Raw genomic sequence first — 24881 nt, 5'->3', positions numbered from 1 at the left:
GGGAAGAAAAAGTACTTACGCAGCAGGAATTTTGTGTGTGTTACACTTGGTTATAAATAACTGGTTTTATTTTATTCATAATGATGGCTTCCAGCATCTTAAGAATCAATTAATGTTTATTTAACCTCACTGATTATATCCCAAGATGAATATTTTGGAGTTGTGTAATCTCTGGGTATTTCTTATTATATAATAACATATCTTTGCCCTACCCAGGTCTATCTGGAAAAGCTGACCAGACATGCATGCAATCACCTCAGTAGAAATAAGAGCTGCAAATGGAATTTTATTTGTAGGGACTGCTGTTAATTCGCTTTGATCATCTGCTCTTGGGGATGGAAGTGACAGCTTTCAGTGACTAAAGACTGTAGAACCTGGCTTGCAGGGTTACCAGGTACCTGACCTATTTTGCAACTTCTCATAGCATTATGAAAGAGAGTTTCCACAGTGTGGATATCTCCTTACGAGGAAATTCCTCACTAGGGAAATGTTGGAATGAAAAATACATGGAGTATGCTAAATTTTCAGTATACATTTCTATTTAGTTGGACTTACCCAAAACATGTAAAGACTTCATTCCTTTAAAAGCTTCCTTGTGGATTTTCTTCACCTTATTAGCATGAATTCTGAGCTCTACTAAAGATTTTGGTAGATTTATTGGGATCTCAGTTAGCTGATTATGAGACAAATACAGTCGTCCTAACTTCTTTGTTGATTGAAAGGCTTTTGGATGGATCTTGGATATTTTGTTGTTGTTCAAAGCCAGTGCCTATGGGAAACAGGAAAAGTAATACAAAGAACATACATCTGTGGGAATTTTGTGATTATTTATTCTAAGTGAGGGGTTTGGTATATAATTTAGTAATTAAATTATTAAAGTAATGTTTTATATTTTTTCCAGTTTACCAAATTTTGATAAAGGAGCTTATTCACTAACATCTAATTGTATCAATACACTCTTTTTTGTTAGAATAAAACTTTGTACATATTTTGTGCATTTCACTTAATCATGAAAAAAAAGAAGAATGTGGAGTATCAACTGGAAGGTGAAGAACAAGTAGTCAGAGCTGACAAGGTGCCAATGAATTGATAAAACAAGATGTTTGTCTTCATATGTTTTGTGGGGTTCTATGAGGATTGTATTCTTTTTTGTTTCATTTTGTTCCTTAATGCAAACAAATGCTCAAAACTCAAAATTTCAACTTTTATTTCAGCATGATTATGCTGCAAAATAAAAGCCATGTTTTTTATCAGAATTTCTTAAAAGTTAATGTCTGTAAACCAGTGATATACACACATCAATTTATATCTTATTTGCCATAATTTTCAACTCTTGTGGATTTAAACATCTCTCTTGACTATTCAGTATGCTTTTGGACTGTTTCTTGTTCTTGGTTACTATGTACTTCTATATAAAATGATAGTGTGTTATCAGATAACTTGCAAGTCATGAATTATTTGAAATTATTTTGAATGTCAGAACACATCTCTGCATTTCCATATCTAGATTATTCATTTTTGTTCTTTTTTTTTTTTTTTTACTTCTCTGAGCTGTGGCTAGAGGTAAATCATCTGCTCACAGGGATTGTGGAAAAAACAGCAAAACAGAATTAATCTTTTTCCCAGCGAGAAAGGGGATGGCTTAAGGAAATAAACAGGAAATTCTCCTTCCTAATCCAAGTGGCCATCTGTGGCTTTGCTAAGGAAACTACTGCTCAGATAAATTGTACAAAGTAAACTTTGCTTTCAGTAAAAATTCTGTTAGGTCTTGCTACATGGTCACAAATTAACTGATGAGAAAAATCAAAACAGCTCAGAGTTTTCCGTTGTCACATAATTAAAATGTGACTCATATATAATGTGGTGATTCCTGATGTATTCCAGTGTCATTCTCTGTCACTGGAGGTTAGTATCTGTTAGAGAGTATATACTGAAAATAAACTGCAAATAGTGTGTTTACCCTTACTTTGCTGGTTAGAGTATTCTGAGCCCAGACGAGAGACATCCAGCTGGAACCGCAAACGTACTGTTGCAAGCAAGGGAATTGTATGGTTCCCATTTTTTCTATTCTAGACAAACCCATAATAATTAAAAAGCTCATTCATAAACACCTTATCTGCATCTCGTAAATTTTCAGCTCTTGCTCAGAAGCCAAATATGACTAAAAAAAGATTTGTTTTATACTGGTTTAATGGGTCTCTCCTGTCTTTTTAATGTGGAGTAGGATGTCTCTAATTTGTTATAACTTGTGGGATGGATTTGTCATTTTTACAAGCAATTCAGTCTTCGTCAGTACTGGATCTCGAGTGACATCTTGTGGAACTGTGCTTCCCGAAGCAGGTTGACTTCATCTGCCTTTCCAGGCATCTGAGATTATTTTATTTTCTTTCATTATAAGAAGGGATTATTATCAACTGTTACTATCTAGCTTTATCGGTTGCCAGTGGTAATTATTTTGAAGTCTGTTTTACGTGCGTGTTTGAGCATGTTAAAAATAGTAGTAAAGCACATGATGTCTTCAGGAATTCAGTACTGGTCTGTTTTCTGTTCAGGTCAACCGGATTTCTATCTTTACTTTCAATAGCACGTGTTCGTTGTATGCTGGGTACTTTTGAAAATACCCCTCAGAAGATGCATCTAGATCTCCTGGGAGATTCGGTTCTGCGAACTATTACAGTTTTGTACACCTGGGAGCCAAGTGGGCGAACAAGGAGGACTTGCCTTGCAGCCTTTAAAATATAAGAAGTAATTTTCTGCATGCTTAAGATTGAATAAATCTTGGGGAAGTTTCTGAAGTGACATATGTGGTACATTTTCTGGATGTTGTAGAAAGTATCATAGTTCTTACAGCTCAAAGAAACTTACTGCACATCATACATGAGCAGCCAAATATGCAGGCATATACGTACTCTTGGGGAGTAAAAACACCATTTATATTTTAAAAGTATTGAAATATTTCAGATTGCTAAATAAGATTTAAAAGTCGGAAAATAACAAGCTTACATAAAGTGATGCGAGTCCTTGGAGATCATTTTCCTTGACCTCTCTAATCTTGTTGTTTTGAAGGTCGATCATGCGAGTGTCGGGTGGAATGTTACGGGGTATCGATGTCAAACCTATTGAAGTGCGTGAGATAAGAGAAACCTGACATATTTGTGTATCTGTCCAGAGAAAATAACTGCTAAACAGAAAAACACAGTGAGATTATTGATGGCTGTGATGGGGAAGAAAATGCCAACAGCCATAAAACAGATGTCAAAAGAGAATACTTTTGATAATGAAAGGATCTAATTAAGGCAGAATGTAGGACAAAAATGTGTGGATGATTTCAGGAGGACTGCTTCTACTCCTGCAGACTGTGACAAGCGTCACTGGCGTGCCCATTACACACGCCCGGCATCTGCGAAATGAGCAGCCTCCGAGCCTAGCTTGGTCTCCAGACACTGGCTCAGCCCCTGGAGGAAGCAGCCCTTAGAGAAGCTGAGCTGGTGCTTCGGCGTCAGGAGCAGCGCAGCTGTGGGGGCTTTGATCTCTGCTCGGTGTCTGGGTGCCCCTTGCTACCTCTGCTCTGCCCTGCCGTGCCCTATCTGTTGTGCTGGCATAGCTGCTTATATAGCTATACAGAGAAGCGGGAGAAAAGCATTCTCAGCTGAGAAATGTGTTCTCAGTAAAAACAGCCAAAATATAGTCTTCCAGCTGCCAGAACTTAATTGTCATTTGTATAAGCTCTCCAATCCAGTTCACTGCTTTAGTCGCAGAAGCACTTCAATTCATACAGGCCAAGGTTCTGAATCGGCGGAAGAGACTAATGGGGGACAGTAACTTGCTTTTCAGTGGAAGTGCTGATCTAAGTATATATCAAATGGTGGTTCCACTTTACTAACAATTATTTCACAGTTAATAGGTTACAGTTCTTCAAAGATAAAGTCTATTAATAGTATTTTTCCATGTGTGACCTTAGGTAAACCAGCTTGCAATCTGTAAACCAGATTAAAAAAAACCCACAGCTGATTGGCTGCAAAAGAAGTTAATTTTATTTCCTAATTGTAAAACTTTTTTTAAAATAGAAATTTACTTTTAAAAATTATTCTCAATTACCAATTGACATGTTAATTTTTTTTGTCATGTTTTGACAGCACTTAAAAAAACAAACAGGCTTTGAAATTTGCCCACCTGTGGGAAATATCCTCATAGAAAGCTATTGGCTGTATACTTCCTAGGCTTAGCAGACAGCAAATGTTTTAGTTTCCTCTTTACTCTGATGAAGGGCTTCTAGTTTTTATTTGTTTTTGAAAAAATATGTGCTGTACCTAGTTCTTTGTGCAAACTATTTTAGTATTGATAATTCTAAAGGGTTTCTATCCTGTACTCTATTTAAAATACAATCAATGAAATCATATTGTATTTTTAATTTGTGTTGATTTTTGTGTCACTAGTATGTTAAAATTCTTGAGCAGAAATAATAAGTATTTTGTTAGCATCAGTTCTAGAGAACTGGCATATATACCACAGTGTTCTGTGGCATAAGAAACACACGGGCAGCTATTACCTGGCAGGTAACAGAGTAACTTCTTGTTGGCCAGTGACTTGTTCATGTGTCAAAGCTGTGAATTGAGTGAGTGCTTGTTTTTGTGTGGGAGAGTTGAAAGTGGGGAGGAACTGAAGGAAGTACGTAATAATATTGAATAAGACATTAATATAGAAGAGGGATGGATGAAGATAAGCAGGAGAAGAGTCAGGAGATGGATTAAGGCAGTCTTAAGGAGGTTTATTTGAGGAGCTGAGTGACTGGTAAATGATAATAACAGAGGAAAGAATAACTTAACACAGTGCTGTTCAAATGGGGAGGGGGAGTTCAATAAGCAGGAGGAATCCAGTGCCATCAACATCATCCTGTCCAAGAGCAAAGAATAGCAAAAGAAGGGAAGCAAGAGAGGGCAGATGAAAGCATCTTGGTTAGTGGAAGACAAAAGCTGGAAGGCTGAGGCATAAATATCATAAATGGTCTTTTATATACTGACTCAGTGTTTCTAAGACATGGAAAGAAGAGCCTGGGATTAAGTTTAGGAATGGTAGCAGAGCTCTGATGAGATCAAGTGTCATAGGTGCTGAAATAGAGCATATGGATATGCATGCTAAATCTGCATTGGTGAGAGGAGAATTATCCATCGGGTGGCTTGAATCACAGAAAAACTAATGAGCACTTGTTCAGATTGGAGCTATAGTAATATTTAGCTATTTTGACCATTAGGGACTAATATGTATCTGTGACTGATAATATCAGTAGCAGATTTGCCTTTGCTTAAAATGTTATGGGGGCCATGTTCAGTTGTAATAGAAGTTAAGCTGAGCAAAGAGTTCATTTCCCTTCTGTTGTGCTCTTGAATTATAACTTCATTGTAGATAATTTATGGCCTCTTTTTTCTTTGTTATCCTTTCTTGTCATTTGATCTGCTGCTTTGTAGCTGCCTCTCTTTTTTGAGAGAGGGAACTAATAGCTTGGCTAGTACAAACAGGAGATGCAACAAATTTTGGTTGTCATCTGTTTGGACATAACTTCATGGAAATAAAGGGAACAGCATAAAGTATTATCTAAAATGTGAATATACATGTTTGCCATTTTGTGATTGTTCTCTTAGTGGATAGAAAGCTATGCAGATTATATGTGCTTATTAATCTAGAGAAGTATTAAGTTAAATAAATTGTTTACAGTTATTTGTTACATATTCTAAATACCTTCCTAATCTATGTTGTTATCAATAGAAGTCATTCCTAATGTAAGGGGGCTATAACAGTTTATTCATTTTTTCTAAATTGATGCACATAAATTGGGAAAGCTTTTATGTTGTATCAAATGCCAGACACAACTTAATAGTTGATATTGTTTTCCATCCTGATTGAAGCAATGTAAGCTTCAATCATGAAATCACTATTCATGAAAATGAATAGTATAGTCGTAGAGTGTGTGTAATTTAAGGAACTGTAGAATTTATCTTTTAAAAGGAAAATCTTCTGAAGAAGAATCCAGTGAAAAACAGATGCACAAATTAATTCTTACCCAGATCAGAGCAGTGGACGACTCTCACATAGCACTGGCATCCAAAGGGGCATATTGGGAAGAGATCAAAAGGAATTAGTGGTATAATTGGCTCTGTGGTTGGAAATAGAGAATTGTTGTCGTCGTCATCATCATCGTCCTCCATATCTTGCAGCATCACATTCTTTAATGTAAAATATGAAGGACCAATGAGAGGTTTAGCAGAGCATAAAGCCAAGAAAAGAAGGAGCACGTATTCTTTCATGTCTTCTTAATCAGGATAACCAATCTTGAAGACAAAAAATGTTTAAAAAAACCAAAAAGATAAACAAGAATTAGTGAATGTGAAACAGCAAATAAACGCATTGTACTACTTACTTCACTCATTGCTATACTACACTGCACTCTGTGGTCCTAGATATGGTCTCTTATGAATACTAAGGATTAAGAAGTGGATTAAGAAGTATATTAAAGATGAAGAATATTAAAAATATTCTTTAAGTAAAATGTATTAGACTGGTGTCATATCAAAGTAGGGTTTTTAGCTGAGTTTAAAAAATAGTATCATCATTTACGTGAGGCTTTGAAACAAAGTACAATTGGATCAAGGCTTTTAATAGAGTGGAGTGTGATCTTTGTAGCATGTTTTACCAGAATTTGGAATTTAATTTATTTTATTAATTCTTAATGGAAAGATATTTTTAATGGGGTATATAGGCATGTGTGCATTGCTTGCATCTAGAAAAATTGAAAATATTTACTTAGAAATACATAAAATGCGTTCATCAGGACACTCCCTAAACACTTCTGGAAAACAGATTGAGTTTTCAGTCCCAACAACAGCTTTTCCCATATTCCAGGCATTCATATTTTCGTAATGATAAAAGGTCCCCTTTGTATTTTAATACAAGCACATTTGTATTCACTTGTATTTGACCAGGGCTCTCTTCTCCGACAGGGATTTGCAGGTTATGGATTCATGTCATTTAAAATCAGTAACTGAATGAAACTCTAGAAATGAATTGCAAGCCAATGCTTTTGTGTGAATATTTTTTCAATAAACTTTTTTAAACCTATTTCTGTTTCCCTGAGGTCGGTACATGATTGCTAGGCATCTAGCCCAAAGGGGCTGTACTTGAATTTAATGCTATAAAAGCCATTTGCTTTCTAGATTACCTGTAACCTGAAAGGATCTTTCTTCAGTAATCCGATGTCCCTCAGTCTGGAAGACAGAATGACATCGGATCAGTTAGGGCATCTCCAAAGCAGATAAATCCAAGGCAGATAGCTACTGTAATTATTGTCTGATGTTACTGAGAAGAATGCACAAGTTACCAAGGACTTCAAAAGTAGAATTGTCTTTAGAAAAATACAGGCAACACTACCTCACTGCAGCTATTCATTCAAATTCATTCTGCTTCTCTGAGAGCAAATGTTAACAGATTTCTCTTAGCCACACCTGACTGGGAAAATTAGGAGTCTAAATTGTCCAGTTCTGAATGAGAGTATATCACGTTACCTGGGTAATGAGGCTCCATAGTTCAAAACTCTTGGATATTTTCTATGTGCTCTGTTTATATTCTAAATTGATCGAGTTGATTGACCAAATAGTCCCATGAAACAGGACCCAAAGTAAAATAGAGATGAGACATTTCCCAACAATGTTTTACAACTCTGTGAGAAAATCCTGTAATTCATGAATCCATATAAGTTCTAAAAACAAGTGTCTAAAACATTATGGACAGAACATGCAACACTAAAGGCAGATAAGACATTAAGTATGAAGAATTGACTTCTTTCAATTTCTGAAGAAGTACACCAACACTGAAGCTAATACAGTTTAAATTCTGTCTTTCTACTGGAAGTCTTAATGATATGGGTTGGAATTTGAGGACTGTACTTTCTTTTTTCAAAGGTTTCCTTTTACTTTGTGTATAAATGATAAATGGGAACGTGTTTGTCAGTGTGATTTCGTGATCATCACTAAACTTCATGCCTCAGGAAAGCTGGTGCTATTTCCCCAAAATAGCTGTGCATTGCCACCTCTAGGTTACAAAAAGTGTCTTTAAATTTTATTAATAAATATAGATGTGTTTCCATATGTGGCATTTAGGTTTGAAATTTCTCTAGAACATGTAAGAAATGTTATGAACAAAGTAGGTACCAGAAATCAGGGGAACGTTCTGTTAGGATCCATAGGAATTCTGCTAGTCAAGACCTATGGAACGTAGGATCAAAATGGCTTGTTACTTATTGGAAATCCTAGCTGCTGCTCTTTAATAGGTGATTTTGGAATAGCTTTTATAAAAGGAATAATTTGTGTAACCCTGAAATGGATCATTAGCTGGACATATCTAAATATTTTCAGTCTCTTTCACACAGTACGTGAAGAATTCGCTATAGTGAGAACTAATGAACTCTTAGCAAATAGAAATTGATGAATTTATTGGTCATCTAAGGCTTGTCTTTGGACAAGACTTTGGAAATATCATGATAGAGGGTGACCAAAGTGTTTTTTCACATGTCAGCTCTCATTAAAAAAAAAAAAACTTAAAAAATCAGCCCTCAACTCTACAGTGTTTCCGTCCCAAGTCCAATTCAGGAAGCACTTTGTGTCTTACTGTACACTGTGCACAAACCAAGAGGGGCTGTTGTAAATGTTGTTATGCATATCCTGTTTATAAAATGCTTCTGTTTAGACTATTGTAGACTTTTTTTAGGGAAGTGCTAAACGGATGTCGATTCTTGTTTGATCATCTAATTAAATACTTGTTGTTCTGTTTATAGCTGAAAAATCTCATGAAATAGGCATTTTGCCATGGGTCCTTAATCACAGGAAAATAAGTGCACTGATTTGTATAGGGGTGTTGACTTGGCTTATTCAAAGATATTGTTTTTTATTTTTATTGCTTTTCCTTTATGTAAGATCATTTTGATGTTTCTTGTATATGATTCTTAACAGTATTAGAATGCTGTGTATTCCTTAGATTGCTACTAATGTTACTGGAGACATTTCAAGGTGTGTAAAATGATAAAAACTAGTAGTATTTATATTCTAAAATCCTTATCCTTTCAAAAAGAATAGAAAGTGACCTCTTTCCCCCAAATAGGGGTTTTTCTGTCAAAAAACAGAAGCACAATGTACTTTGTGTCTCAGGTACGCAGCATATAACTATAGGTTTTATTTATTGTAATCTTCTAGTTAAGTGCTTATTTAAGTATTCTACCTTTTACTGGAGCATTTAACAGTCTCTTAAAGCTTCACACACATTTTCTTTTGTGTTCAGAATAATGTTTTGTTACAATACTCTTAGCAAAAATGTTAGAGTTTACTTGCAAACCTCTACAGTATGTTCGATTTTCTTTTTGATAATCTTTAATTTAAATATCTTAAATTACTTGCATACTAAAGTGCGTTTTTGCCTTTTATGAGATATCAGGAAGAGGTGGTGATGCTGCCCACCTCCTCTGAATAGTGGTTTAAAAGGCTAATCCTTATTTCAGGCCTTATAGGATAATGTCATAAGCAGCAAGGTGATATATAAATGTTCTTAATCTCTTTACAGAAGCTAGACCAGAATGTGGCAGAGAAAGAGTCACTGGAATAAAAAGACAGAATAAGGAAGAGGGGAGCAAAGGTCAACCCCAGAGACTACTTAGGAATTTTGCTTGAAAGTGTCTGAATATAAACAGTGCTGAGAACGTGTGGAACCTTCAGTGGTTGGTTTGTAGTGAATTGCAATCATGTCTGGCTGTAGACCTTTTGAATCCTTGGCCCTATCAATCTTGTATCTCACCTTCAGCAAGATAGTTGAAAGGTCCGGTACTTTAGTCACACTGCTAGTCAGGAGATGATGAGCTTGAAGCTCCTTATTCTTGGCCAAGTGCTTTTGTTCGGTGATAGGCTGTTAAGCTGGTCTTCTTCCTCTGGCAGCTTATGAGTTAGAGATGGAAAGTTCTGTGCTTTACTCAAAGTAATGTTGTTGTACAATGTATACATGTAGGAGATCAAGTTTTGTAGCATATTTCATATCCTGGGACATCTAGCTTTTAAGTTCCTGCTGACTTCTACATGTGATGGGCGTTGGGTGTATAGTTTCACAGTGCCTAAATGATCATGTCTCACTTATGTTCCTGAAATGCTCCTCCAGATTTGGCACTAGGAAGCTATGTAATGAAAGTGTTTAAAAATCTGTTTCCATACTTGCAGCTGTAGCAAATGGATTGTATTTTTCATTTCAAATATTCAAAAAGAATCATGATCTCAAACTATGAGAAAGTTGAGGCTTTGATTGCACTAGAGGCTAATGTCAGCTCTTGGAAAAAGAGTTTGGTACAAACGGTTCTATGAAAGTAACATTGTAGTATATGATTGATTAAGTCTGTAAGTCTTGTGTGTTAAATCTCTTGAAAAAAGCCCCTACGCAGAGGAAACCTGAGTGAGCTGTGTTACTTTTTTTTCAGGAAAGAGAAAAAGCCATTGCTTCATCTTCCCACTTTGTCATTAGGAAATCTTTATTGCTAATCAGCTTTATAGTTAGGGGCAGCAACTAAGTTTGACTTCAGGGTTCCATTGGCCAAAGAACCACACAGGAGGTTGTGGAGGTTTTTTATTGTTTTTTATAGCTGAGGTTTTGAGTTTCCCAGTAAATAGATGTTGCTAAGTCTCTAGCAATACTCTGACTCTGCAGTTCATCTCAAAGAACTTACACAAACTTTTTGGGTGCTTAACCTTTGAGAGTAAGAGAATTAAAAGAAAAAAAAATCAAAACCAAAAATCCAAGATCCTAATGATCTTTCTGGAAATACTTAAATTATTTTTTCAAGAGAATTTTATGAAATATTTAAATAATTGTTTCAGAAAATACAGCTCAACAGCACAGCTGCTGCCACTTGAGGCTGGTTCTGCTCCCAGCTGCTTGCTCAGGCTCCTTGCTGAAGTGATTGAACTCCCTACACCAGTGTAAAACTAACATGAGCAGGAAAAAACCTCATGTTCTTTCTGGGTGAACAAACTGAATCAGCCTGAGCGTCAGAGCCAACACAAAGGAACGGGGGGAACAGCCTGTTTTAGGGGGAAGGAAAGTAAAAAGGAATGAGAGGGAAGAAGAGCACAGGACAACTAGTTTTGACACATGCAAATTGTTAGACTGGCTCAAGTGTTTTAATGAATAATAATCAGGACGGATGGTTATTGCTTGGACAATGTCTGCCCTTGCGCATTCACAGTTTTACAGGCCAGAACATTTAAGATGAGTTTGAGAAGGAGTGTTGTGAAGTCAGGGAGGGCTCATGTCATTCTTGCATCACACCTTCTGCACAGCAACCCTCCTTTCCTCAAGTACAGAAACTTCTGAATCGCGCCTTTCGACTGGAAGGCTAGCCACCTCCACGTGAGGTGCCCCACCGTGGGGTGTAGCCTTTCCACGGAGAGATGCTATACAGCTGACTTTCTTTCCTCATGTTTCTAACAGTCTTAAAATCTGTGCTTATTCTTCAGGACATATTTATCCCCAGTAATGTGGTGATCTTTACCAAAAGTCAGATTGCCAAATGGCATATGGAATATATGAACTTTTTATGTTATTAATATAGTATAATATTTGTGAATTATAAACTAATTTAATGCAGGTGACATTGCAGTATGTTAAAGTGATCAAAATCACTTGCAGATAGTAAAAATTGAATGGGAAATCCCCACATAAGTGCTCAATAGTTTTATGACACGAAAATTCTAAACATGAATTATGAGGGAAAAAGTGCTTTTGTGGGGACAAAAGTTTTTCCATTAGTATGGAATGCCTGCATGCACTAAAAAAAGGTTTGAATTCCCTGGTGGTTACATGCCAGTAGCAGAATCCTGCAACATGTGTGTTTTGTTGTCTTATAAGTTATGACACTGAAAGAGTTAATAGGTAGAGTGTTAAGACCTTCAGAAGACTAAGAATTATATTTAGAAGTCACTTCTGTTGCTGGTGTAGGGAGGCAAATTTCCTACAGCATTGTTTCTGAAAAGGAAATGTTTAAATGACACATTGGTGGTCTTTACAGCGGCAGAGAAAAATCCCTGTGTTCATTAATAACACAAATCATTACAGTGTGCACAAATTTTGTCCAAAGAAAGGCAAGACCATAGCTGTTTTGAAAACTATATTTAAAAATAGTTCTGGTTCTATTAGTCATTGTCCCATTCCATAATAAATGGATTTATGTTTAACTCTTTGTCTACTGATTTATTTAGGTTGCTTAAGAAAAATAGGTGGAAACTTTTTGCTCAGTAAGATGACTGAAGAAATAATTGTGCCTTGAGCAATAGTGCAATATTCAAGTTACATAGTATGGCAATGAATAACACATTTGTAAAATAACTTATGTTTAGAGAATATTTAGTTTTCTTAGAAAACACTGACTCATGTTACTGAATGTGATGTATGAACATTTTAAGGTTATTTTGAGTTAGAGGCGCTTATCTATAATTCAGTCTTTCATGTTTCATTTTTAATTACTCTTCTGGTATCTACTTTAAAAAAAAAATCTCCTTGACTACTTAATTAAAGAAAGATGATACAAAGTTATAAACATAAGAGCAATTGTGATTGAAGGATAGATTTTCATAGATTGGATTAACTGAGAAACAAGAGCTTATTGTGTCAGTTGTTAAGAAGCTTCATCTAACAAGTCCTTTAATAGTTAAATAGCTCACTGTTGCCTTTTTTTTTTTTTTTTTTGTGCTTTGGAGCTCAACTGTAGTAAATACAGAATTATTTCAGCTGTGAAGTAGATTTTAAAGTGTTCCATAAAAAATTTAGTACTTCTAACTCTAAATTATCTGACGTTGTTAATCTGCGTGATATTGAAGTACAGCCTGTTGCTTCATTCTGTACTGCTGTTTAAGTAGAATAGATATTCAAACACAACATACCTTGCAAGTTTGACAGTTCTTCCAGAAGCACTGTGATAATCCACCTGAGGGCTTTGTCCAGTTTGTTTCATAAAAAAGAGATGCAAGGAAGTTAGGCTGAGTGCTGTGAAATGGAAAGTAGGTATGAAGAAAAATTCCACTTCAAAACTTCTTGATCCTCCTGGCACCCTGGGTGATACCCGAGTAAACTGCTGCTACAGATTAGCCCATCTTAGTACTGAAGAATGATATTAAGATGACTTGTTACTACTCATATGTTTTTCATCACTGCCTGTATCACAGCCAAAACTTCTGGCTTAACTCTAGACATCTAGTGGAAGACTTTGTAAAACCTGTAGTTTAATAACAGTTGACATCAGGCCATTGAAAGTACAATGAAGTCCATTTCAGTCAATTCCTGGTAGGACATTGCACTTCTTATTAATGATTTCAATGGCCATTATTGCTTCAATAAAAATAGAAAGCCATAGCCAGTGACAAGAGTAAAGCAATAGACTGTAGTGATCAGCAAATTGTCAAATCTTTTCTGAACTTGTAAAATCAATACTTTGTTGTGTAGTTATGTATAAATAGAACCTCTGTTTCAGCAGACGACTATCTGGTCAGGGAAGCATGTAAAATGTAGAACAGATTTTCTTGGTCAATATAGTTAACTTATTTGTATTGTGTTTGAGAAATAAAACATATCAGTTTAAAACAGACAGCATGTACAATGTTCTATGGTAAAGATTGGAGTTGTGAGCTTAAAACAAAGTCTGCCATGATTCAAGCCAAGCTGCATTGTTTGTACTGACATGCACATCACAACATTTAGAAACTGGGCTATTCATTGTTTACCTTGAGTAGGCTGCCTATTTATATATACTGCAGAAATATATGACGAATTGAGCTTGCTTAAAGTGAAAGGCTCATAGTCAATATCATGTCCTGTGTCTTTAGTTTTACAATACATTCTATCTGTCCACATGTGACTTCACCTGTTGACTCCTTTCTATGTTGAGAGACTGGCCTTGCTAGAAAAAAATATAGATTTTTTTTTTTAATCTCCATGTAATTTAGTGTTGCTTGTAAAATGACAGTTCAAGTAGAATATTCATTATTTTGTCTACTGTTATTTGCTTAAGGAAGAAAAAGATACTGTTCCAAAAATTAAAACTTTGGTGCCATCATACAAAACAAGATAAGGCTCGTGTTACCTATTGCATTGTTCTTCCATGTGTATTCCAGTTTTAGTAGAATAGGTGAATGCTGATAAACGTTCTCCCTATCACTTTTTCCCAAAGGATGAAATTACAGTTTCAAGAGCAATCACGTTCCCACATAAAAATTTGAGAGATGATCTTAAACTTTTCTGAAATCTCAAATTGCATGTATCTGCATTCTGTTGCCTGCATTTAGAAACCAAAGCTTCCTAAGCAAACACTCCTCTGTATTTTGAATTAGTTGATTTGGATACATTTACTTGAGCAAATTTGTGTCAAATTGCTGTTTAAAAACCTTCAGTGCTTTCTTGGCTCTTGAAGAGAAGAGAGAGGGGCCTGAGGGTTGGGAGGTAAATGTATTGGATTCCTCTTTTTCACTTCTCCTTTCAATAGTGGAGTGTTGAATCAGTAGCAATTTCAGCTGATCCTATTTTTTCAGCAATTTTGGATTTTTTTTTAATTATGGAGGCTGACATGCAGAGCTTTTCAGTAGTAACTAGAAAAATGTGACCATCCTCTCTCATAATGGATTATCCTTGTGTTTTGTACAATATATTGTGTCAATGCAATAGAAATAAATGCTGTTTCCACTGAAATGCTGTTCTTATAATGAAACTGTTTAATATCTTAAAACATAGGTTTAGTATTCTGATCCTTACTATAATTGCATTCTAAATCACCTTTTCTGGTCACTTAACTACCAAATTCTGAGCTTTAGATGTTGACTGTTAATGGCAGTACTAGAAACTAAAATAGTCCAATTGTTCCCAGTCTAGTTTATGAGCATGTTCTTTTACACACTTGGAACATATTTCCAGTTTACTAAAACTAACTGCTATTGCAAAATTCCTTTCCAAGCTTACTGTTTCCAATATACTTCAACTTTTGGACCCAAAGACATTACATGAGCCAGCACAGTAGGCAGCTGTGGAGTTCTACAAGCAAGTTGCAGTATACGAACTAATGAAGGATGCTAGGTACTCGGTTCAGTGTTCCTCTCAATTTTTGTGTTAAGACTACAGTGTACTTACATAGAGTGTGCAGCAGCCCTTTAAAAGATATATAGCTGCTACCTTTTGAGGGGAGAGTCAAATGTTGCTTTCTTGGCTATGTTATAAAGCAGTTGATTTGAGGTGATATGGTTGAAGAAGCTGTTAAAAGAACACTTTATCTTACTGCTAGCATTTGTCTTGCACAATAAATAACTGTTCTCAGCTATTCATATGTAGCAAACTCTCTCACATTCATTCACATCTATCTAAATTAATTAAATTCAAACTCTTTGTTTCCCTCTAGGTTACAAATTAACACTTAAGCTTACCTATTAGGGTAACTTTAGGTAGGGGAACACTTTTATCCTAGTTTCCAAATGGTGTCATTTAGCTCTGCAACTTAAAACAATGATTCATTTTTTGAGTTCTTTGATATTTCAGAAGCCCTAAATAAGAATTATAAAAAGAAAATGGATCTCCAGAACCACAACAAACTTGAAGTTGGTTTAAAAAAAACCCTCTACTTTTTGTAACTTTAAGAGTTGAAATGCTGAAGTAAAAAGTGACCTTGTTACAGCTCCTGACAGTGTAATATTTTTAAAGCACATGGTTCCCAGGCATCACATTCCATGACTTTTCTGTTTCATGAACAGTGATTTTTGTTTTTTTTTAAATAATCTGATATAAAAATGCTTCTGCCACAGTCGTTTAATTCATGACGTTGGGGTCCTACTGAAGAGAGATACTACTAAATAGAGGCTAGTGTGAGGGTCTTTTCCATGCAAGCAACTGTTTGTATGTTTTCCTAAGAAGTATTAAGTATATAAATAACTAATTTAACTAAATTACTAAATAACTAATTTAACTAAACTAACTAAAAGGTTATAGGAGATCAAACAGTTTGTTCAGGCCTCTTCAGTGATTTCTATTTCTGCCAATGAGGGAGTTGGTTGAAAATTAGAATTCTACCTTGCCTTAAAATGTCTAATTTACTTGTATGAATAGTGCAGCTTAGTTTCTGAAGCAAAGAAAAGGAATACCTCGAGTATGTAGTGGTTCCAAATACTATCTTTCATTATGGCGAAATATGCAAATGAAAAAATTTTGTATGGTGTTTTATAAGTAACATACCACATCAGTGAAGTAAAATGCTATCTTGATTTCTTTATTGCAAGTGACTATATTTTCATTTGTTATATGCTGCCATATGCAGCTAAGGCTTACATTGCATTCACTTTTTTTAAGCTTATCTTGTGTACATTTGTTATTGCAAGGCAAAATAAATACTTTTTCATTTGCTAGCAATGTTTATAAATGTGGTTTACATAAAATGATGAATCTAACATCAACTGCACAAATCTCTCTTGGAGACTGCCCATAACATTTTATTAACATGACATACTCCTTTCATGCTCGCAACCAATCCGTGTGTAGTGCAGTCATATGTTTTGGTTTTAGTTAAGTTCTGGCTTTTATCAAGTTGAACTACACCGTTTAAACAAGTCGGTTATAGAAAAACAATATTCTTCAGCTTCTGTGGGGCATCTTGATTCTTCAGTATTTCCATGTAAATATGTAAAATAATCATGAATATTTAAGATAATGCATGAGTAAGCATTTACTGGTTAATAGAGACAAACATTTTTTGTGTATTTTTGGCAACTGACTTAAACTGCAACAAAATATACTGTTAATTTTGCAGTCATAAAGTCTTTAATCTCTAGCATTTATTAACAACATGTAAAACTGATGGCAGTTCATACCTTGCATATTATAAGATCGTGTAGAAGAGCTGTAAAGCCAAGTGCGTATGTACGTGCATCCATATGATTGTCATACTTGTCAGATGCTGCTGAAAACCACTGATGGAAAGATTTCTTCTTACAGTTTTAGTGCTTTATGCTTGCAGATAGTTTGTGTTGCCTTAGGGGAAAGTATGTTAGCACTGTCCTACCTTAGGCCATAGATTAATACAAACCTCTGTGTGTTGGCATGCCAATTTAAGAAGCCCCCAGCTGGCTCATTCCCACTTTGATGCTGATCTCCTTGTTGTTCCTGTAAGAATGTTTGTGCAGCAGAGTGGATTGGGAAGCTGCTCCGGCTGCAAAGTAACCTGCTTGATGAGTGGAGGTCCTGAGAATAGCTTGGTTTCTGCGCGTGTCGGTTCTGAGTCTTGCCTTTGATGCTACTTACAAGTTTGCGTAGTATAAGAGAATCTTTTTTGGAATACAGATACTTATCTGTCCTGCAGGCGTTGGAAACACCAGACGTTCTTTCACGGAAAATCAAACGGTAGTTAAAATGAAAAGCTCTGCAACCTGTGCCAAACTACTGAATCACTCAGATGATAAGTTCTAAAGGAAAATGTTCTGTTCCAGAATACAAACTGGACTGAGCACATTTCCTCATAGAATTTCAAACATTTACTCTGTCAAAGTTAAACATTTTTAAAAAAATAAAACCTGATCACCTATATAAGGACATACTGTTTTTGTCATTTTTCCCTTTCTATTAACAAACAGTATGTAAAGGATAGTTTCCTTATACACAGCCTTTTGCTAGAGTCATGTTGTTCTGAACTTTAAAAGCAACATTTAAAATGGTAGCTGATTTAAATTTTCATTAAGTTGGGCATCCTGTTGTTTTTATTCCAGAAAAAATGAAATAAAATACTAAAAGTATGTTAGTCAGACTACAAAGATAATTTAATTTTATTTGGTATTTTGAGTATATACCATTTTGCAGGTGGAAAAAGTACCAAATATTTCTAGGAAGATTTCCAAACTAAACTTGATGGCAGGTTTTGAAATACAGAGTTTGTTACTGTGGGGTGATTGAAATAAAAGCTTTCAGAAACATTACTAATACAAACAAGGACATTATCTGACTGAAGCAATGGTTTGCATGCCATATTGCTTTCTCCAGCTTGTGTTCTCAGGTCTGTGTTTTACTCCTGGGACTTGTGCAGGAATGTCTCGGTGGTGCAGCAGCAGTAACTCTGTCATACAAGATTGGTATAACACTAAATACATTGAGAGATTTTTGAATGAGTGTGCAGTACATAGGTAAGAGTAATATATGAGTAAATGTATGTGCTTTAACTGTAGTTAACCCACTGCTATTATGGTTTTAATCATTAGATTTAGAAATCACATATTTATATAATAAAATGACATTATGTAATCTATATATTTTTTTCCAAGTTGGCACTTAAAGCAACTTTAATGCTAATTTTTTTTAAGTATTCATATATCACAAAGTGTTTTGCTGATTTTCAGCATTCACTCTTTTCCTGCTGGGGAAAATCACAAATCAGTGCAAGAAGAAAAGGAGGAAATATAGAAATTAAATTTAAATTAGGGAAAACTTACATATTTGATATACTGTAATATATACTGCAATATTTGATATACTGTAACACATCTAATAAAAAAAAAAGTTAACTATGTGGTTGTTTAATTGAAAAACTTCTCACCAGTGAAAATATGTTGAGGTTCTGCAGCTGTTAATATTAGTTGATCTTAAGTATTAAAAAAAATGGCTACTTTGATGTAGGCAGCAAAGGCCTATGGCTGTCTGGATCTAGCAAAGAGTCCAGTCTCGCTTGCCTTTGACTCATGCAGAGGTGTGGTGTCATAGGTATTATAGCAGAGTTTACCAGGAAATAGAAAAAAAGTATGAGAAAAAACTATTAAACTAAGCTACAAGACCATATAGCAACTACCAGAGAAATCAGAATTGGCTGATAGATATTTTAGAATACTGTTTTTAAAAGTATTTGGTTGAAAATATGGGAATGGTTTTAGTTAACGTGTTGGGTTCACTGAAGAGTTTTACACTGGGTTTTCTTTTTTTTCCATAAGTAGCAATTCGCTAGATAGTAGAAGTTACTTTGACCACTCAATGGATATATTTATGTAAATTGAAAGAAAACAAATATTGTAATTGCATATTAATTTGTGGCATGGATGGAAAATGAGATCTCTTTTGTAAAACTATTTGAAAAGCAGAGGCTATTATTTAGTTCTTGAACACACAGATTTCACAAAGGATAATTTCCATTTGATTTTTCCGCAGCAGTACTAAATAGCTTTGACTTGGGTAAGTGAGCTTACTTCCGTGTGTATGTGTGTGTGTTGATAAGCAAACTATACAACTTCGGTAATTTGTCATGAAATGATTCATACCGCAGCTATACTATTGTTTTATGTTTTTTGTTATAATTTGTATATCGGATGTTTTATAAATAACATAGAAAATGTGTGTCTCCTTACATAAAACCATAGGCTGTTCTTTGCTCGGAACATTTGAAAGAAATTTAATTTATTTAAAATGGAGAGTTAATCAATGTTTTCTTCATCGGTGGCATTACCAGACAATGTACAGAGGAAAGATTTTAAACTGTCTAGATAGTTTTCAAAATAAATACACCATATACGTAATAGAGATCTATTTGATCCTATATATCATCAAGAAGGAAATGGAGAGTAAGTGTTTTGCCTTTTCCGATGCAAAAAACAGGTTGTCTCAAATGAAATGAATTGGTGGTAGGTTCAAAACAAACAAAAGGAAATGCTTCGTCATGCAGCAGGTAGTTTAGCTGTGGAAATGTGCTAGAAAGTAAAGTACATTTTCATGTTTTATATAGACTCCAAAAGTAATTGGTCTAATTGAAAGAGGAAGAGTCTTGCTTCCTGAGCTCTCTGTTATGAGAGCCAAAGTATGCGGAACGACTATTGGAAAAGCTTTGTTCTCTCTGGAAGACTGGTAGTGAATCAAGACACTTCTGAATCCTCTTCCATTAAAAGCAAGTATCCATATACTTGTTTACAAAGAACAGTAATTTAAAAGTGAATTTTTATAATTATACATTGGAAATGTACCATGAAATATTTAGGAGGACAGCCAAACTCTAACTATGAAGGTTTTTAAGGAACAGACAGCTTGAGAATGAAGAATAAAATGTAATGGCATGGTCAACTTTAAGGATTTTGGAGAAATTGCTGTGAAAAAAGTTAATCCTTTTTCCTAATTTTAGTCCTTTTAAACTATTATTACATAATTCACTTAGAAGATTTTTGTCTTGGTTGACATATCTGATATTTCCACAGCTGTGTTCAGTATTACTCCTTTGAGAAAACTATTTGTCTTGTGGAAAAAAATAAGTCACCTTTTATATATTTTCCCTATGAATTGCTGTCGTATGAAGAGTTCCCATAGAGAAACATGGATCTACTTCAGTAATACTGCATATAAAGCCTGCAGCTTGCTGTATGTGCACTCATAATGCTGCACATTTGGAATGAAAATTCTTTTTTCTGAATTCAGCAGAACTGCTTAAAAGTACTTTATAGAAAACAAAGTACACTATTATCTGGCCTTGATAACTCAGTGCATGTTAATACAAATAAGCTGAATCAGAAGCTATGAATTATACAAATATTTGCATTCAACAACTGTGTGGAGATCTGTATCCTGTACAAAGAATTAAACACAAATGAAAAGCAAATTCCACCAGACCACAGTAATCATTTAGTCAGTGGCTGTGGGAAATTCTTTACATAACAGATGACCAAAGAAAAAATTTAGAGTAAGGTAAATGTTTTCTAAGATGAACATTTTAAATAACACGACTGTTAACGCTTGAAGTTACTTTGATTCATAAATCCATGAAAAAAATTCCATTTAATGAAGAGTCAGGATGGCTCAAAAAGACTGGAAGAATATTGCTTTGGGGAATTCATTCAACTCTTGAGTATTTAGTCACTTCTTGTAGAAGTTATGGTTGGCAGAGTCATAGAATTGGGTTTGAAGCACAAGGCAAGATCCTTGTCTTTTAGCATTAATAGGAAAAGAGAACAGCTAAATCTTTTTAACTCCCAAACACAGCCAGTTTTTTGAGTCCAATATAACTGTTGTTGGAACTAATTAACTGCTTTGACCCTAATACCTAGCATATTTTTGCGTATTTTTGCCTTCCCATAGGAAAGAAAAAGCTGCTGCAATCTGAGGAGGAAATAAGGTCTTCCAGTTAGCTGGGGTACACAACAAAACTTGCCCAAGCTGACAAAATTAGTTTCTGGATATATAGCTTTGAAATTAGTGTACGAGGTAAACCTCACTAGGATGACAGGATGGCAACATGAAAATAAGTAAAAATGACTTCTAGTCACGAGACAGTGGAGCTTAGGGGGTATCCTTTTGCATTCCCAGCTATGGGTATCGATGAAAGACAGATCTGTGGAAATACAGGTCAAACTTTACTTCCAGGCTCGGGGAGTGGCTGCAGTAGAATGATTCATCTAAGCCGGGGGGCTTCATGACGGCGATACAAGTCTCCCTCTGTGTTCTGCTCTGGGTAATGACAGCAGGTAGAGTAGTCACCAGCATTCCAGCCCCCCTTGCTGGTCGAATGGGATTCCCCTCCCGGCATCGATATCTTGCAGTATCCTGGGGAACTCGGGCCCATGATGCCCAGTTCGTTGGTGGGAATTTTCAGGGTAGACGTGACTGCTGAGAAGGGGTGGTTGTGTATCGCTCGCGGAAACTTCACAGCAATGACCAGGCTGCTTATTGGGAAACTTTATAAGCTGTGTTCACAGGCTGATAATGGCAATGTGCTAAACCGTGTTCAGCAGCAATTAGACAAGGCTGTCTGTAAAGTATGCAAGAGCGTAAGAACAGCTGTACTGGATCAGATCAGAGTTTGCCTCTTCCAGTCTCTTTCACAGTGACCAAAAATAGTTCTACAGAAAAGGGTATTGCAGTTCATGATGTTGCTTTGCCTTTGGTTTCCTTGAAACAAATAAGACTGCGATTTTAAGATGACTTATTTCATTTATTTCTGAGATTCACCCTGAGACGGTTTGATTTTCTTTTCCATTCCTGATCAAAACATTATATTTTATTTCAAGTTTTAAGTTAAAAGTACATTTATTTGTTGGGAAGGTTGATACCATAATGCTAAGATGTCTTTTGGTTTAGTTTTGCTTTACTATCTTGTGTACTTCAGTATTAGAAAGGGATGATAATTTGTCATAAATTGTTTTATGGCCTGACCAAACATATTTTATGTAGTACTCATCTATGTAAGTTCTTTTAGGTGAGCATAATGGTATCTGAATGTTTTTCCAAAGGTAATAAAATGATGTAGTAACTGTTACCACTTGTTCATCTTGCATCCTACATAATGGGAAATGTTTTTGAAATGTTCTGTTTGGTATTCTCTCTTCACTCCTTGAGCTGGAAAGGAGAAAACAGTGCTAAGTCTTTATGGGTTTATCCTTATGATGTTTTAATGTGGAATAATGTGTTTTTAAGCAAGGATCTTTAAATGCGTAATGACACTTGGATGTAAGTAACATCAAAGGCATGTATTTCATTGATTTTCAGCATAGTACTTGTAATAAAATTGTTAAAATAACTCTTGCTAGCATTTGAATATGCTGCTTGATGCCTGAATTAGTATAAAACTTTTTGAAAAGTGTATTCGTTTATTAGAAAATTAAAAAGCTAAATGCATTTTGATCAAATGATTATTCCAGATTTCTTTATGTGGAAAAGGAGATCTGTTTAATACATCTTAGAGTTTGGTAATTGACGTCTTCACTACTTTTAGACGGAAAATGTGTTCCAACATTTTTCCACAATATTTGGGCCTTGCAACTATACAGAAGTTGTTGACATCATTAAACCAGATCTCCTATTCCACATCTGCTGTTTTTTCCCCATTTAAAATGGTTTACAGTGCGCCAAGAGAAATAAAATCAAAGCCTTTTCCCTTGAAATAGAGTGTTTTGGATTTAATGGTAACTAGCTGTAATAGAAGGGTAATGTTACTAAATAAGGAATAACAGCAGGATCTCTCTCTTTTGTTCACCAGAAAACAGTCATGTATGTCTTTCAACTGAGTCAATCATATTATGATTAACTAGCCTTTTTGGATAGGTGTTAGTAACTTTGTCACTTTTCAAGAAGATGGTACTACTGTTGTGCAGGTTTTACTCCAGATGAGGCTAGGGAACACGTTTGCTCTCTTCTGGTCCACTGAATCTTTAAATGTTTCCTACACAACAGCTCTAAAAGTAGATCTCTTTAAAACTATGCACTCTCTCCAAAGTAGTCTTTATCTCTGTGGTTAGGATATTCTACAAGAAGGTCATAGTATGGTTCCGAACCCCCTTTTAGCAGTGATTTGAACTGAATTTGCATCTTCCAAAACTGCATAAATAATTCTAGCAATGAGTGGTTGTACAATAATTGTAACAAGTGTTAATACTGCATGTTTGTTGTTGCTTTCTGCATTTTAAATAGAGGTGACCTTTAGTTGGTTGTTTCAGGCTGTAAATCTGAAGAGGATCTAGGCAGTTCCCTCCATTGTTAGGTCTCTACACCTCCAAATGAGTAGTGATTTTTGTGAGTTACTTTAGGAAGCTTCCAGTTTCCAGAACACCAGCTCTTGTGCAACTCTTACAAATTTATCTACAGGCTTAACTGTTTTTTAAAAATTGCTTTATGAAGAAAGTCATCGTGTTTATAGTGTAAAATTGTTTTGGTAATATTTTCTCATATTACTGATACTTTACTATCTATAATCTTGTGTTCTCTGAAAATTGTGTACATGAGAACATAAACACAGTACTTCATGTCTTCCCATGAGAGTTTCAACAAGTTAATATTTGTATGACTATACAACAGAAGGGACCGACTGTTTGTTTTGTTGCCATAATACAGCAGTTTAAAAAGTTGTCACTTTGCATGCTAGAAGTTCATTGTTAAAAGATATGTTAAAAGTATATTGACATCTTTCTGTAAAAGAGCAACCAAATTGTTGTAGAGAAATGATGAAATCATGCTTTTCAGTTCTGACCTTTTCATTATTGAACGCTCATTTTTTATGTGCAAGTATGATGCATGTTTCAGAATCAAAATTCAGAAGTGGTATCAACCACTCTCTGCAGGGTTATGTAAAACAAAAGGTATCGAGTGAAATTCACCTTGTGGTTTTGGATTCTTACAAGGCTTGTAGTCACCCCTCAAACTTCTTTTTCAGTCAAAGCTGAGTGACTTGCAGTTTTGGCAGGAGGGGATATCTTTTCTTCTTTAACCTCCCACATTTAAACTGAAATGGAAAATGGAAAAGGGTGTGTACTGTGAGCTCTACGTTTATGGGGACTCAAAGGTTCTGACAGCCTCAACACAAGGAAGCAATAAAAGTTGTCTCACTGTGATATCAAGGGAGACATTTGATGTTTCTTTCTTCTGAATCTTTTTTTTTTTTTTTTTTTTTTTAAGAGAAAGTGCTTGTACCTTATCTTAGGGGAAACTTACTGCCTCTAATCATTGCTTCAAATTCAAAAAGGTGCCCTAGCTTCCGTGATACCAACGTTATTTTGCTGGACACCTTTGCAGTTTTCATCCTACTGGATGGGTATGTCCCTTTGCGCAAAACAACAGTTCAGGTGGATCCTCAAAGTTCTATTGTCATTTAATTGGTGGAAAGATCCTGATAAATAAAAACGTGCAAATTTCAACACTTTTTCTATTAATAAGTTGATACCTGCAAGATGTTTTTTGATACATCGACATCATGCTTAACATCTGTGAGCTTATAGCGGGGACCTACCTGAAGGATTTAGCAGGCCTTGGCCGAACTCTTACCTATGATGTATGAGCCAACAGTGCAAATCATGGCTTAGAAATATACCAGACAGAGAGTCTAAAGGCCA

At 35.3% G+C, this 24881-nt stretch overlaps 2 protein-coding genes across 5 annotated transcripts in view; one reads left to right on the top strand and one right to left on the bottom strand.

Annotated features, from left to right (window-relative positions):
• ASPN (asporin) overlaps nucleotides 1-6302 on the bottom strand; it is a 12201-nt gene extending 5899 nt beyond the window's left edge. Inside the window, exons 1-3 of the mRNA XM_026061159.1 lie at nucleotides 6059-6302; nucleotides 3004-3116; nucleotides 556-769 (exon numbers count right to left, since the gene is read on the bottom strand). Of these exons, the coding sequence (XP_025916944.1) occupies nucleotides 556-769; nucleotides 3004-3116; nucleotides 6059-6302 (571 nt within the window). The remainder of the gene's footprint in view (nucleotides 1-555; nucleotides 770-3003; nucleotides 3117-6058) is intronic.
• CENPP (centromere protein P) overlaps nucleotides 1-24881 on the top strand; it is a 163343-nt gene that overhangs the window by 79684 nt on the left and 58778 nt on the right. The gene's annotated exons all lie outside the window — the stretch shown is intronic.

Source organism: Apteryx rowi, unplaced genomic scaffold (assembly GCF_003343035.1).
Source record: "Apteryx rowi isolate R43461 unplaced genomic scaffold, aptRow1 scaffold_177, whole genome shotgun sequence".
In the NCBI taxonomy this organism is placed as follows: Eukaryota; Metazoa; Chordata; class Aves; order Apterygiformes; family Apterygidae; genus Apteryx; species Apteryx rowi.
Note: the sequence above shows the minus strand (reverse complement) of the source record. Positions and strands in the feature narration are given on the sequence as shown.